The 15,307-nt window shown below is 36.5% G+C and overlaps 1 protein-coding gene and 1 pseudogene across 1 annotated transcript; both read left to right on the top strand.

Moving 5' to 3' along the window:
- Positions 1-870: 870 nt before the first annotated feature.
- Positions 871-6,921, top strand: LOC147569748 (uncharacterized; annotated as a pseudogene).
- Positions 6,922-10,141: 3,220 nt separating this feature from the next.
- On the top strand, positions 10,142-15,126 carry LOC147569747 (dihydroorotate dehydrogenase (DUF3598)). Its single transcript, XM_086656264.1, has 5 exons — positions 10,142-10,831; positions 12,166-12,600; positions 13,048-13,140; positions 14,125-14,264; positions 14,545-15,126. Exons 1-5 carry the CDS (start codon positions 10,406-10,408, stop codon positions 14,978-14,980), a joined length of 1,530 nt encoding a protein of 509 aa, XP_086512390.1. The 5' UTR covers positions 10,142-10,405; the 3' UTR covers positions 14,981-15,126.
- The last annotated feature ends 181 nt before the right edge of the window (positions 15,127-15,307 follow it).

The following is a 15,307-nucleotide window of genomic DNA, read 5'->3' as shown; positions in this document are numbered from 1 at the left end:
GGAGAGAGAGAGGACAAAATGGCGGTTGGAGGTGGTGGTGGCCAGATGTGAGGCAGAAGAAGATCTGAAAAGAATTTAAGGTGTTGTTGATGGTGGCCTATCAACGATTCTTAATAGCGTGAAGAGGAGCGGGCTGAGGTTTGGGGGAAACGAAACTTTTTTATCCAAATTTTGTACTAGAAAACCAGTTTGCTGCAACTGGAGGGCATCCAAAATATTTTCATGGCGGTTGACTTAGGGAACGACTTTATTTTGAGTCAAAATATCGAATATTATATTTTTACCTTTAGTCTTTGTCTCCTTCCTCCTTCAACCGCCACTTTCAACTGGCACCACCTCTACCATTTCTTCGGCGTCTCTCTCTCCACCTATCTTTTCAGGAGAATCCTCCAAATTAGGGTGAAACCTGATATAATTTGGGGATTCTGTCAAACCAGATCAGTTGTGCTGATGCGCCGAAACAGAGAGATAGAAAAGAGAGGGGACTGGGGAGAGAAGAGTGAGAGGGGGAGGGGAAGAGAGGAGTAAGAGAGGGGAGAGAAAGGAAAAAAGAGAAAGAGGAGAGATGAGATAGCGAAAAATAGTGGTTGCGGTGGTCGAAAATGATAATGGTCGAAGGTTACAATAGGTAGTTGTCCGAAGAGATGGATAAAAATTGAGGACTAAATAATAAACTAGTCGATTTTTAGACTTTTTTTTTGGTTTGACAGTCCATTTTTAGACTTAAAACAAAATTATTTTCGTAACTCCTATATAATTGGTCAAAGTAGTTCGAAGATTTTAGAGAACTTCTAAATTTTTGTCATACGTATACACTCACATCAGAAGTAGTAACTTTTTTTTGTTCAAGTCAAACAAGATGGGAGTAACTATAAAAAAAAAATGACCATTGCATTTAACATTTCCCAAGAATATTTTGGATGCGGGACCATACTTTTGGATTCCCAAGAGGAGGGGCCATTTCTTATATTTTTTGTTGAAGAGGTTCATTTTTATTTGGGCCATTTTTAGTTTATATTTCTCATTCCCCCTCTTCATCTTATCCTCATCAAATCTGGGCACTGAAAAAGCCACCATATTTGGTTCAATATATTGTTTTTGGGAGTTATTTAAATCCATACATAATGAGCCACAATCATTCTCATCATCAATCAACACCCCTTGATTGCAAAGTTCGCCATGTCTCAAAATGCACCATTAAACCAAATACCATCCCATCAGAAGCAGCAACTCTGAAACAATCAAGCTATTTGACACCATGGGACCTTGCTATGCTTTCTGCTCATCACATTCAATGGGGTCTTCTCTTCCACAAACCCTTACCCTCATTAGAAAATCCAAACCCAATTCCAACCATTCTTGATCAACTTCAAAACTCACTCTCTCTCACACTCTCTCACTTCTTCCCTCTTTCTTTTCGTCTCACAACACAAAAACAAGACGACCCACCTTCTTACTCTGTTCTTCTAGACTGTAAACCTCAAGGAGTCGAATTCATTTACGCTGTCGCCGATGGCATCACTAATAGATAAGAAGTTATAATATGAATTATATCATTATCTTTCTTACAATCTCGTAATTGTCTTTCAAGTTGAAGGATGTGAGCTGTTGAAGAGGTAGCAAATGATTCTTCGAGATTTCGCCATAACTGAGCTGAGGTTGTTGTTCCAACAACATAAGGTACTACTGAATCAGAAAGAGTGGAATTAATCCATATCAAAAGAGTTTGATCTTCATCGATCCAATCTATGTAATCTTGATTTATGATTTCTCTAGCTGCATCTATATATTGATCAGGACAAGGTCTAGTTCCATCGATTAGATCTAGAACCTTATATTTCTTTAGGATAGGAAGAAACATTGATTTCCATGCTAAGTAATTATCAGCTTGAAGTTTGATAGGAATTGCATTTCCCATGGAGTTGATTGACAGGGAAGTAATTTTCGTTGATTCCATTGTTTTTCAGAGAAGAAGTAAATAGTTGAATTCGATTCTCATTATTGATTTAAGAGAAAGTACAAGTTTATATAGAGAAGGAAAAACAGAACTTTACCTAACTCTCTTACTGACTTTTAACTACTAACAAACTTATAACTAATTCTTAACAACTTATGGGTATGATCCCATGTATCTCATCATGATCCAGTACTTCTCAGTTCTCACAATTCATATTATAACTTCTTATCTATTATCCCCCTTCAAATTGGAGGTATTTGTAGAACAAACCTTCAATTTGGTTTTGAGGAGATGAAACCTTGGGCCAGGTAAAGCTTTTGTGAGAGTATTTGCTGGTTGAGCAACTGTAGGAATATATTGAAGTTGAACCATTCGAGAAGCAACCAATTCCCTAATAAAATGAAAGTCCAAAGCTAGATGCTTAATTTTGGAATGAAAAACTGGGTTTGAAGCCAAAGACAATGCAGAAACATTGTCACAGAACAACATTGGAGCAGTAGAGAGGGAACAACATGGGAAAAACAGAACTTTACCTAACTCTCTAACTGACTTTTAACTACTAACAAACTTATAACTAATTCTTAACAACTTATGGGTATGATCCCATGTATCTCATCATGATCCAGTACTTCTCAGTTCTCACAATTCATATTATAACTTCTTATCTATTAATCACAATATCCGACGTTCTTTCTCCGGTGGATGTCCCACCTATCGTCGAATCTTTTTTCGCTATCGTTGACCCGAAAGTAGGTCATGACAGTCATACTATCCCTTTTCTAACCATACAGGTAACAGAGCTTGTTAATGGTTTATTCATTGGTTGCAGTTTTAATCATGTAATTGGTGATGGTACTTCATTTTGTCATTTTTTAAATTCATGGGCTGAAATTTGTAGATCAAATGGGAAAGTAGAATCAATTTCACATCCACCCATTACTAAACGTTTCTTTTTGAATGATACTAATAAGATAATTAATCTTCCTTTTTCTCACTACAATCAGTTTATAGATAGGTACAAACCAGAGTTTCTTAGGGAGAGAATGTTTCATTTCTCACAAGAATCTATTGCTAAACTCAAATTAAAAGCAAACAAAGAATGCAACTTCATTGATAATAAGATTTCGTCGTTCCAAGCTTTAGCTGCTTTGATATGGAAGACTATTACCAGAGCTCAGCGTTTACCTTATGATCAGAAGACAAGTTGCAGACTTGCCATTGATAACAGATTGAGGTTAAACCCACCATTATCTTTCGACTACTTTGGCAACTGTAATGAAGCAGTGGCCGGAAGCACCACAGTCCGAGAGTTACTTAATCACAGTGTTGGGTGGGCGGCGAAGCTGTTACATGAGGCTGTGAATGGTATAGGAAAATTCGAGAGTTCGTTGAAAAATGGATGAAGACTCCGATTATATATCAGGCAGGAACTGTGTCTCAGTTTAATGTGATGATAGGAAGTTCGCCGAGGTTTGATCTGTATGGATGTGAGTTTGGGTAGGGGAAAGCAGTGGCGATTCGAACTGGGTTTGGTAATAAATGTAGTGGGAAGGTTTCATCTTTTCCTGGTCGTGAAGGAGGAGGGAGTATGGATATGGAGATTTGTGATGTAGATTGTTGCGGAAGCGTAAAAGTAATAGAACTCATTAATAAAACTAAAGAAGAAACGATAAATAACTAAAGATAAACTGAAATAACTGTAAACAAAGAAGATGCAATCAAGGGTTTTTGTATTTGATAATTCAATTCTATGTTGTAAGACAGACTGGACTTCTCTTATATAGAGATTATACTTTCCTAGTTAGACTCAAATAAAGAAAGAAGATAACTACTAATAATACTTTCCTTGATTGCTAGGACACTAAACATGGAAACCCTAAATACTAAACTGGTAACTTATATTAATATAGTATCTTGGCCGTTGGGCCCGTTATTGAGTTGGCCGTCAGGCCCATTGGTGGGATGGCCGCCATCATACTCCCCCGTTGTGGAACAACTTGTCCCCAAGTTGGTGTCTTCGTAAATTGGCTCTGCCAGACAAAACGAGTAGATGTCGGCGACATGGAAGGCAATCCTTAGTTCCCACTTTGCTCGTGATTTGCCGAAAAGTTGAAGAAGACCAGTAGTGATCATATTATCAACTATAAGCTGACTCATATATTGACAAGATACTTGCAAAAGCGATACCAACGTACAAACGACCAATAAATTCCGAGAACGCCCGTCATCTTTTAGTTTGAAGAAAAAAATTATAAACACTACATTTCTCTCGATGGGAAATTCAACCATGAGTTTCTTCAACTTAAAAATAAGCTCGGCTCGCCGAATGTTTCTCTTGCCGAGGTTTTGATGATTCATAGTATGACTTATATTGAGACACTCTTGTTCAAGTATAATCCTTGCTTCTTCAAATAATTCAGCATCTTCATCAGTCCTATATAATTGAACTAAAGCAAATCCCATCTCATTCAAAACAGGTTTTACAATAATTCTTGGATCCAATGTATACACTATAGAAACCATATCAAAACATCCTCTCTTTCCTTCATCAAAGAGAGAAGTAGCCTTATCAGCTTGTCCATAACCACACAATTTCCCTATGAATAAGTCAGAAGTTTTGACGCCAGGGACGATACCAACCTGCTTCATAGCATGAATAATCTTTTCAATTCCACACAAAATTTTCAGGAACACATAGTAAGCTTTCCTATAAAGAGCTTCCCCGATTCCAATAGAATTCATTCGAGCAACGTGATAGAGACGTTGTACAAGAAGCAGATGAGAATCCGCAGTCGGACTACATCCCCATTCACCCATTTTATCAAACAGCTTCAGTGCATAGTCTATTTGACGACTTTTGTAGAAATTTGGAACAGTATATTCGAAACTCTCCACATTTCTCAAGACCCCAGCAAAATCCATATTAACAAGAACTTTTTCGGCCTCTGATTGCAACCGGCATGAATAAAAAGCAGAACCAGATTCGATATTAACGGCGTGAAACACTCTGTCACCGTCAAATAAGTGATGACCAGATAAAGGTCGAAAAATTGGGTTACCTCTATCACGAACATAAACCCTGTTAACTAAAGCCGAAATTGGGTTATGCCTTGACCAAGTACTTGTAACCGGACACAAGTCTGGTTCCGGTTCACAGGAGGGTTCATGTTGCCTGGCCTGAGTTGATTTAATCCCTTGACATACTTTGGCTGTAACACCATCCACGTCTATGCTCACTGGTATATTATTAGTATGTTCACTCTTGACCAGTGGAGAAGAATTAAGATATGGTAGACTTGTGGAACCCAAACTTAGGTCTAATTTATGCTTTCCAATAACGGAGGATCGATCCAGAACAGTTGAAATTGTCAAATACTTGTTCCTTTCTGCATTACTACCTGATTCTTCTACAGTTGAATGAAGACTAATACCTTGGTTACTGATAGGGGTCTTGTGACACTTCGTCTCAGTCTCCTCGAGAGCTTCAGCTGCAAGAACTGGAATCTCTTTGTCGTCTAGAAATTGTTGATCAAGTTGGCTCATAAAAGACTTGTCATCATGAGGGATCATTCTCGCCAATGCAAATAAAGTTTCGGCAACTTCTTCCTCATCTTTAGTAATTAGAATAGACTTTGCTCGCCCACCACCCGTAGTACTAGTAGTGAGTGGTGACTCCTCATCAAGGGACATTGTATCGAACATGTGATCGATACATTCCAATTGGTTCCATGAATAAAACCTAAAATTTGTAATAAGTTCATGATGATGAGGGGGTAACACCAATGACGACATAATTTGATGCGGAAGTATTTTGTGATTCGAAATAAGGATTTCTTTTCCCGGAATTGCATATGAATCGAATAATTGGTCGGAACATAATTTCTTCATATCACGAATAGGATTTAGGTTTGATGAAAAAAATTACCTCTTTCTTCTTCCTCGGCCATTGTGAGAATTTTGTTCATCTTGTCAAGAACTTCTTTGGTAAAAATGGTGGTCGAGAGAATATGAGATGGTTGTCGTCTAGAATCAATTTGTGAGTCGGCATAAGAAGAATACTCATCCAAAGGAAGGAAAACATACCGAAAAATATTTTTCAGTTGATTCCAATCATCAATGAAGGGGTTTCCTTTATCAACAAGTCTCCATTGCATCTCGTTGAATTTGTCGTAGACTCTTTCAGATAAGTGTTGTTCAACGACAAAAACCTTATCTTCATCACTAACATCTTGGTTTATGAACCAATCCTCCATCTGTTGAATCCAAAAATCTATATTATATTGACCGTCGAATAGAGGGATTTTGGAAACGGTATTGATTTTTTCTTGATATTTTCGATCAACATAAAATTGTTTTGAATCTCGAAAGGGATCCCAATCTAAACGTGGAAAAATTTTCCAACACTCAAGGAGAGATGTATCCATGAAAAAAATTTCATCTTTTGTTCCCAGATTTTTAAAGCTCTGATACCAGCTGATGTAGATTGTTGCGGAAGCGTAAAAGTAATAGAACTCATTAATAAAACTAAAGAAGAAACGATAAATAACTAAAGATAAACTGAAATAACTGTAAACAAAGAAGATGCAATCAAGGGTTTTTGTATTTGATAATTCAATTCTATGTTGTAAGACAGACTGGACTTCTCTTATATAGAGATTATACTTTCCTAGTTAGACTCAAATAAAGAAAGAAGATAACTACTAATAATACTTTCCTTGATTGCTAGGACACTAAACATGGAAACCCTAAATACTAAACTGGTAACTTATATTAATATAGTATCTTGGCCGTTGGGCCCGTTATTGAGTTGGCCGTCAGGCCCATTGGTGGGATGGCCGCCATCAATTTGTCTTCCACCTGACTCCATGGCTGCACTTGAATTGGATGAGGAGTTCTTGGATGTTGTCTCTCCACATGAAGTCATGTCCATCTTGGACTACTGTGAAGAAATTAGAAGAAAATAAAGAGAAGCTCTATGCCAATTGTGGTTCAAGGTTAGTACTAGATCTTAGTAAAATAGCACTTACCTTGTTGGTGAAGGAGAAAATTATTTGTTATCTGAATATGCATGATAAGTGAAGTTTGTTAATTGAATTGATTTCATTATTTGGATCTTATTGCTTGTGTTAGTGTGATTTTCTATTTGATCTCTAACCAATTGGTATGGAAAACCAAACAATTTTTCTTTTTCTACATTTTTATGAATCTACAATTTGTAAGAAAGGACGACCAATGTAATACAACCATAAATACCCAGGCTAAAAAGATTTAACTATGAACAATCGTGTGTCTAAATAAATGTACTGTTGGGATTCCAAGATTTGTAAGATATTGTTCAAAATGGTTACATGAGAGTAAAAACTTTTCAGTCATAAGTGAGTTTTATTATCGGTATTGACTAATGTTCTATTTACTAAACTACGTTGCAACATTGTAATTTATGTCCACCACTTTCTTATGTAGTGATTGGACACCTATTGGAAAACTAGGAGGTCTGGGGTTTGGTTCTCAATAGAAGTAGAAAATCAATAATTTATTGAACTTAAGTTGTATAAACGAAAGATTGGAATAAAAATATTTTAGGGCCTATAGATTGACCTTTAAGGGTCTTAGTCTAAAATGTCTCTGAAGATGGTATCCATGTTACGCAGTGACTCTTCTCGTTTAAGGTGTGGCAGGGTTAGGTGTAAGTGTTAGAAGATGCTACAAGTCAAATTTTACTCTCAGACGTAGACAAAATCAACGGTCTATGTTTTCGAATCAACTCTCTTCTGAAGTACTTTTCACTCTTGATAGACAATTAATTTGTATTTAGGTCCAGACTAAGTCTACTTTTTGTAGCATCTTCTATCTTCTAAGGTGGGTCTGAAATCTTTGACTTATGGTATAGCATTGCTCATGTATTAAGAGCAACTCCAAGCACAGTCGGGCTGAGACCAAAATTTCAAAATTTTGGCCTCAGCCCTTTGCTCCAATGTGGGTCGGTTGGGGCGGAGCCCCAACCGACTGCTTGAGTCGCCCCTAACATTAGGGGTGACTGAAGCGTCCCCAACATGACCGTTAGGGACCCCTCCCCAACGCCTATAAATAGGGGTTGAACCCATTCTCACTTCATCTCCCACTTGTTTCTCTCCATTTCTATCTCTCTACTCTATTTCTATCTTTCAATTTCTTTCGCTCCTTAATCTCTTTCAAATTTTTTCCATCTTTTCATTTGTTCTCCTATGGATCCACTAGATACTAACGAATTCGACGGCTAAAGTTATATGGAAATGTTGTCCCCTAATTCTACTTATCCGTCGGCTCAATTAAGGGTTGATGATTATGAAGTATTTGAGGATTCTTCTGTGCACGAAGGGACGACTTCAACAAAAATAACTAAACGGGAACCGTATAAGTAAGATGAAGATATTTTACTTACTAATTGTTATTTGAAAATCACATTTGATGCGGTTGTCGGAAATTGTCAAAAATATAAGGTATTTTGGGCAAGAAATATCGGATGAATATAATGCGAGTGCAAAGTTTCAACGCACACTTAGAAGTTGTAAATCTCGTTTCAGTGAGATAAGCTCGGAATGTCAAAGTTTTATATCTACTTTGAGGCTAATAAATAAAGTTCCAAAAAGCAGGGAAAACGATTATGACCGGGTAATTGTTTCAAACTTTTTAATTTCTTTTTTCTATCTTTTCACTTCATAATATATACTTATATATCTTGTTTGAAAAAATGAGTGAAAAACCCAAAAATCTAGACCCTAATAAGAAAAAAACCCACTCAAAAATAATAATGTCAAAAAAACCCATTTTTTTAACATTTTTCAAAATGTTCACAACATATGTAATTATGTTGTTAACAAGGCAACATATTTTTTTCATAATTCCATTTTTACCCTTATATGTTGACAACATATATCATTGTGTTGTTATAAAATGTTGACAATATCTATAATAATGTCCCGACTTATTATAAAATGTTGGCGTCATATATAATTATGTTCTTAACAACATATATAATGTATTAGTCAAAATATTATTTGTTCGTTAACGGATTTGTTAAATACAAAGGATAATATGCATAACATTTTAATTTTTGTAAAGGACAAATAAAAAATGCTTTAGTCTTTATATTTATGTCGAAAGCAAAACAAAAAATGCGAAAACCATTTATTTTTTCACAAGACAAATCGAAAAATGTTGTAGCCAAAATGTTTGTGTTTGTTTGTCTATGTAAAATGCAAAAGAAAAAAATGCGAAATATTTTGGCAAAACAATGTCTGAGCAAAAACGAATTTGTTCAAAAATTTACAAATTGTTGAGACAAACTAAGATTTGTTCAGAAATTTACAAAATTGTCGAGAGCAAACCAAGAATTGTTCAGAAATGTTCAGAACGCTGATTTGGGCGGAAAATTTCATTTTGGAGGGTAAAATTGTATTTTTACCTACTGGGTTTTTTCCTCATTATTATTTAGTATTGGGCCTGATTCTCTTTAACTTCCCCATTTTGGGCCTTATAATTACCGGCCCTTTTGTTTATTTCAGTTACAAAGAACACTGGACATGTATAAAAAAAATCACCAAGGAAAAGGTTTTAGGTTCCAACATGTTTACAAAATTTTGATGACACACAACAAGTGAATGGCAGACATGCTAGGAAAGACAACATCCAGCAAAAGAGATTCTAATACCAATCCGTCGAGGGAAAGACCAATTGGTCGTAAACAAGCCAAAGCAAATGCAAGAGTTGGAGAACCATCCACACATTCCACTGCTTCAAAATCTCAGAATGAGGGATATTGGGAAAAAAGAGATGAAGAATACCAACAGAGAGCAACAATTTTGACGGAAGTTGTACGGGTTCAACAAGAGACCCTACGGGTTCAACAAGAGTATCTACAAGCACATAAGGAACACAAGAACCGACAATATGGGATAGACTTATTGAGGATTGATGCTAGGTCTCTCGACGAACACGGTGCACGAATGCTTATAACAGCGCGAGAAGCTTGGTTCAACGGTCAACCACGAGACCAAAGAAACCCCTTCTAGTTATCTTAAAATTTTTATAGTTATTTAGTCGTATTTAAGTAGTTTTACATGTTTAATCAATTATTAGTTGTAATCAATGTTTTTTTAATTGAACTTTATTAAGTAAATTGAGAAAATTCATTTTCAGATTTTCGAGCTGAATTTTTTAGGCTGAAATGTGGCTGAAAATTGTGTGAAAAAATGGTTTTTTCGGCATAAGACAGGCTGTGAGTGGAGTTGCTATGACGCCCGGCCCACGTTCCCGCGCTAAGATGAGGCCACTCTTCTCCTTCGTTCCCCTTGGTAAAATTCTCACCAGATGAACTGAAAGAAACAGAGAGAGAAGTAATTAAACCCTAGAGAGAGAAGTAATTAAACCCTAGAGAGAGAAAATAAAACCCAAATCATAGCTTTCAATATGAATTCTCTCTGTCTACCTTCTAAGAACATCACCAGCTCTCAACCATTTCTAGGGTTTCGAATTCGTCATTTCTCCTCATTCTCAAATTCGACTTCTCTGGTTTGCTTTTCTCATCAAAGTTTCTATCCTAGTATTTCCTGTAGCTTTCATGGAGGAAAGAAAAACCCTAGAGAGAGAAAGAATCAGAAAAGAAGCAATAGCAACAGTGGTGACAGCCGAATTAAGGTTAAAGAGAAGGAGAATGTGTGGAGTGTTGATAATGAGCTTGCCAAGTTGGTTGAATCAGTAGCGGAGAAACAGAGTACTAGTCGGAGGAGGAAGAGAGGAAAGAGAGTTAAAAATGTCAAGAAGAGAGATAAGAATTCTAGGGTTATTGTTTCTGCAACTATGTTAAATGAAGTAGAAACCATTTTGCAGACTCAGGTATTCAAAAATCTTATCTTTTGCTTAGGTTTTTGAAAGTTGGTTTTTTTCTAATTTGGATTTTGATGAAATTGTGCATTTTGAGTGATGTTTCTCCTTCAGTTGGGTGATAAATCTCACATGCCTTAGGTGGGATACTGTTTAAACTTTAAAGACACTGGTTCATAGTGTATTATAATCCAATAACCTACTAAAATCGCATATATTCGGAAAAACAAAAATAGCTACCCAAAATGCATATTTTTCTCAAATAGCAAATAAGAGAAACCCCAAGTTCTACTGATTCATATGACTAACTGAACAGATTGGGCAAGCCCTTCTTAATGGAACATCTAGACTTTAGATATGGTGAATATGACCACGACCGATTGACTTGGCTTTGAGGAAAAAACGACTTGTATGCATACAAAAGAATGAAAGATCCAAAAGTGAGAGGCTAGAATACCCTTGGCTATTTATTCATCTAAATCATCATCTTATGGTTGCATCCTAATGTGTCAAAAGGATCATTGAAAATGAATAGGTTAGTTCTTGTGAATGTAGATGCCCACAAATAGGTCACCGTCTTGAGTTATGTCGTGATTCTATGATGTTAATTGTTGTATCAGTAGACTGCTCCAAAGTGAGCTTGGCTCTCGCTGTGAGAAAATATTGAGCATAAAAATTAAGCATGGCCCGTTGCTTCTCGTTTCAGTAGTTTTCTGCAGTGCTTCTTTTGGTGTTGTTCCTGGATAACTTACTTCTCATGTGGAATTCAGATGTGTTACCTTAGCTTGCAAAATGTAAAATTTTCCCCGAAGATAAATGATTTAATGACAAGCACGGATGGTAGTCTCAAACGTCACGGAAGCATATATGGTGTGAAACTCATTAAACTAGATCAAGGTCAACGAGTCATGAGAACTTTTCAGTTTTAGTGTTTCGGAATCAAGGCACATATTGTTTTGTACCCTAGTGAACTCCAGTTATTTGTTGAATATGATGTCTTAGAATATTGCTTGTTACAGAAAAGTAATCTGACTCATTTGAGATATCCTAACTAGAAAGTGATCAAACCTGAAGAGTTATTGTGTCTATGTACTGTATAACAAATTTAGTTAAGAATAAAGGAAAAATATGAGGGAGAGGAGTGAACAGAAATGCAAAAAAGTAACTTGTACCTTGTCTAAAGATATTATACATATTAATCTCTAAATACAAAGATTAGGCCGCTTTGGTTGGTAAAAAGTGGATAGAGAAGAGGGATTAACTTGCAAAATTTTCTTCACCCATTTATCAATGAGAAAAACATATGAAACCTCTAAATATTTGTGATATCTTTTCCTTTCTCTTAGGAACCTGTTATAAGGCCCGCGTGGAATACGTTTTCTAGTAGTGTCAGTGGGATATGGGAGGGAGTTGGAGCTGTATTTTCACCCATTACTGCTGAAATGGAGCCAATTGAAGTTGGAAAGAAAAATGAATATCTGTATGATTGCTACACTCTTTCTCACATTGAATTGATGCCTTCAGAAGGTAGCAGCCCTCATATCAAAAGGAAAATTAATTGGGTGACTTTAAATCCTTATGGTGAAATACCACATCAAATAGGAAGCAGTGATAATAGTACAGTAACTGATAGCAGAGATGTTTCTCTGCCTATAAGTGAAATGGTTGATACAAGCATGAAAAGCCGTGATTTGCCTAGGTTTGAATCTTTTGATTTTGGGTCAAGTGATTTGATGGAAGAAGATACTATGGGGATGGAAGCTGGCCTTGTCTATTTTGAGGTAGGTTGTATGCTTCATTTTGTCTGCTTAAATTGCATGCTCCAGATTTTCGTACACTTACAGATGCATTAATTTATATTGCAACTTTTGCATCCAGGGAAAGAGTCAATTACTGTTCAAGATTTCATGTTCAGCGAAACAATTCTAAGTTCTAGCATTTTGGAGCCTAAGCATTTATAGTTATCTACCAGAAAATTCGTCCAAACTTTTTACACCAAATTTTCATTTGTCAAAAAGAATAAAAAAAAAAATTTGGCCTGCAACTCCCTATGTAAGGGCTGGTTTGCACCAAAAAACTTCTTGCCATTTCTTTTTAACAAAAACCAACATAAAAATTGGTCCTCGACCTAATTTTCTCATGTTTTTTTTGTTACACATGTTTTTCATGTATGATGTATTTTCTAATTACTATTTTGTTCGTGAAGTTTGATTGTTATTGGTTTGCAGGATGGATCATATTCCAGAGGCCCAGTTGAGATACCAGTTGGTGAACCAGATGATTCCAAATATTTTCTGTCACCAACATTCAAATTTGAACAAGTAAAGTTTCTTTCTCAAATATTTCCTATTCTACCTATTGTGAACTATTTGTGGTATTTTAAATTCCTGTACAATGTTTTCTATAACTTTTTGCTAGTACCTCACGCGTGATGGATTACTAGTTGTTAGATGTTCATCTTTGGGACATTAAGTGAAGGTACAGTGCAACATGGAATTAGTGTTTCATGGCCTGTTTGAGCATCTTGTAGGGATTCATGATGGGTTACTTTGACCTTGTTATTCTTGTTGCTGATAAATCTCATGTTGTCCTGATTATCACAAGTTGGTGTTTCATGCATTTACGGTTAGGTCATGATAACTTAATTTGATAGCCTCTCCATTTTTAATAGTTAACTAAGTTTAAAGATACAATAGCTTCCATGCAGTATTCTAAAATTTCTATAGATCCTCTATTGATGGCCCTGCAGCGAGATGAATTTTATCGGTTGATTAGAGAAACAATGTCATAGGCTGGAAATATTAAGATAATTTCAGTGAACCATCAACATCCTAGAGTTACACTAATACTCAAAGTCTTCAACTTGATCATTGGGGACCTTCCAAAATGACCAACCGGGAAGTCGCTGCCGTTTCTAGCTTTGCGAAAAACGAATGTTGGAATGAGTTCGCTCCTATGGGGGAGACTCCCATCCATCGGGTCTCCAAGCAATTTCAAGCCAATGGTGACTTTTAAGTGATTGATCGAAATCCTAAGGGCTATTTGATGCTTAACCCTTAATTTACTTTTTATTTGTTTTGATCAATGACTGATATGTTAGTATGTTGTTATTGTGGAGGAGGCAATTGCTTCAAAGCTAGACAACTTTCTATATCCAACAGTAAAAATGACAGGAATCTATGCTTCAAATCTAGACAAGTTGATTTCTAATTTGATGACTGATACGGTAGTATCAGTATGTTGTTCTAAAGTGAATGCTCCAAGGTGAAATCAATCTCATTTATCGTGTGTTCCTCATGTTTCAGTGCTTGGTTAAAGGATGCCACAAAAGACTGCGGATCGTGCATACAATAGAATTTAGTAATGGTGGTTCGGACATACAGATAATGAGGGTTGCTGTATACGAAGAACAGTGGGTCAGTCCTGCTAATATCCATGACCTAAGGTGGTACAAATACTTCTGTATACTCCAATCTGCTATTTTTGCATTTAAAAGAAAAATACTTTAATCCTTGTAAACCTGACATACAGATAATGAGGGTTTTTTGGCACACTTATCGATAATAAAAATGTGGGTCAGATGCCACTCACGATGAACAAACTGACATGAACTGATATATCAGCAATATCTCGATATATCAAATATTTTGGAGCGCACGATGTATCATGATTCTACCTCCCATGGGAATTCTAACAGTTCCCCCTATTTTGTTGTTGTAAAGCAGTGATGTGGAGTTTGATTTGAAGCCGTTCTCTCAGCGAAAGCGAATCCAACCATCAGAGCTAACAGGATCATGGAAGGTGTTTGAAGTGAGTGCAACTCCAATCTATGGTGAAGAAACAAAACAAAGCAGTGAGACACCTTATGTGTACCTCTGTACAGAAACCTTAAAAAAGAGAAGCTTACCTGAAAACTCTGTCTACTTTGGGGAAGAAGAAATGGTAGATATGCAAGATGCAGCTGTCCTTTGGCTACCAGGTGGTGTAACAGCTTATGTTGACATCAACAAGGAAGGTATCCTCTGTATCGGATTCGGGTGGTACTCAGAAGAAGGAATTAACCAAGTTATGGAAAGGGATTACGGCATGGATGGAAAGCTCAAGGACGTTCGGTGGAAATCCGAGGTTAAGAGAAGGTGGTCAGAACCACTCCCTCTCTAATTTCCTTTGACTGTATATCGCTTGTATGTTGATTCAATGTTAATGTCTTTACCGTTCTGTCGTCTGCCGATGTATGTAAACAAAAAAACTTAGATGCTGTCACGGGAATAAGATCAAACGACTTAAACAGTCTCGAGTTTGAGCCATAATTCTGCACTCTTGATGTATTTATAAAATCATGAATCCAATCAAGTGGCCCTCAAAGTGGCAGCCAGGTACTTCCGTCCAGTTGGCTGACTGAACCTTGAGAAATCCATACTGTTAATGATAAGAGCTTGGATTTTTCGGGTCAAAATATGGAATGAAAATGAACAAACCGTTTCAAAC

This window comes from Eschscholzia californica, unplaced genomic scaffold (assembly GCF_041429995.1).
Source record: "Eschscholzia californica isolate CP2 unplaced genomic scaffold, dmEscCali1.0.p SCAF_1, whole genome shotgun sequence".
Classification (NCBI taxonomy): Eukaryota; Viridiplantae; Streptophyta; class Magnoliopsida; order Ranunculales; family Papaveraceae; genus Eschscholzia; species Eschscholzia californica.
This window is presented reverse-complemented; position numbering and strand designations above follow the sequence as displayed.

Excerpts from the sequence above, each read along its gene's own strand:
- LOC147569747 (XM_086656264.1), top strand. The coding sequence starts at position 10,406 with ATGAATTCTCTCTGTCTACCTTCTAAGAACATCACCAGCTCTCAACCA. Across the intron at positions 10,832-12,165 it reads AAACCATTTTGCAGACTCAG|GAACCTGTTATAAGGCCCGC; the intron begins GTATTCAAAAAT and ends CCTTTCTCTTAG. Across the intron at positions 13,141-14,124 it reads CAACATTCAAATTTGAACAA|TGCTTGGTTAAAGGATGCCA; the intron begins GTAAAGTTTCTT and ends CTCATGTTTCAG.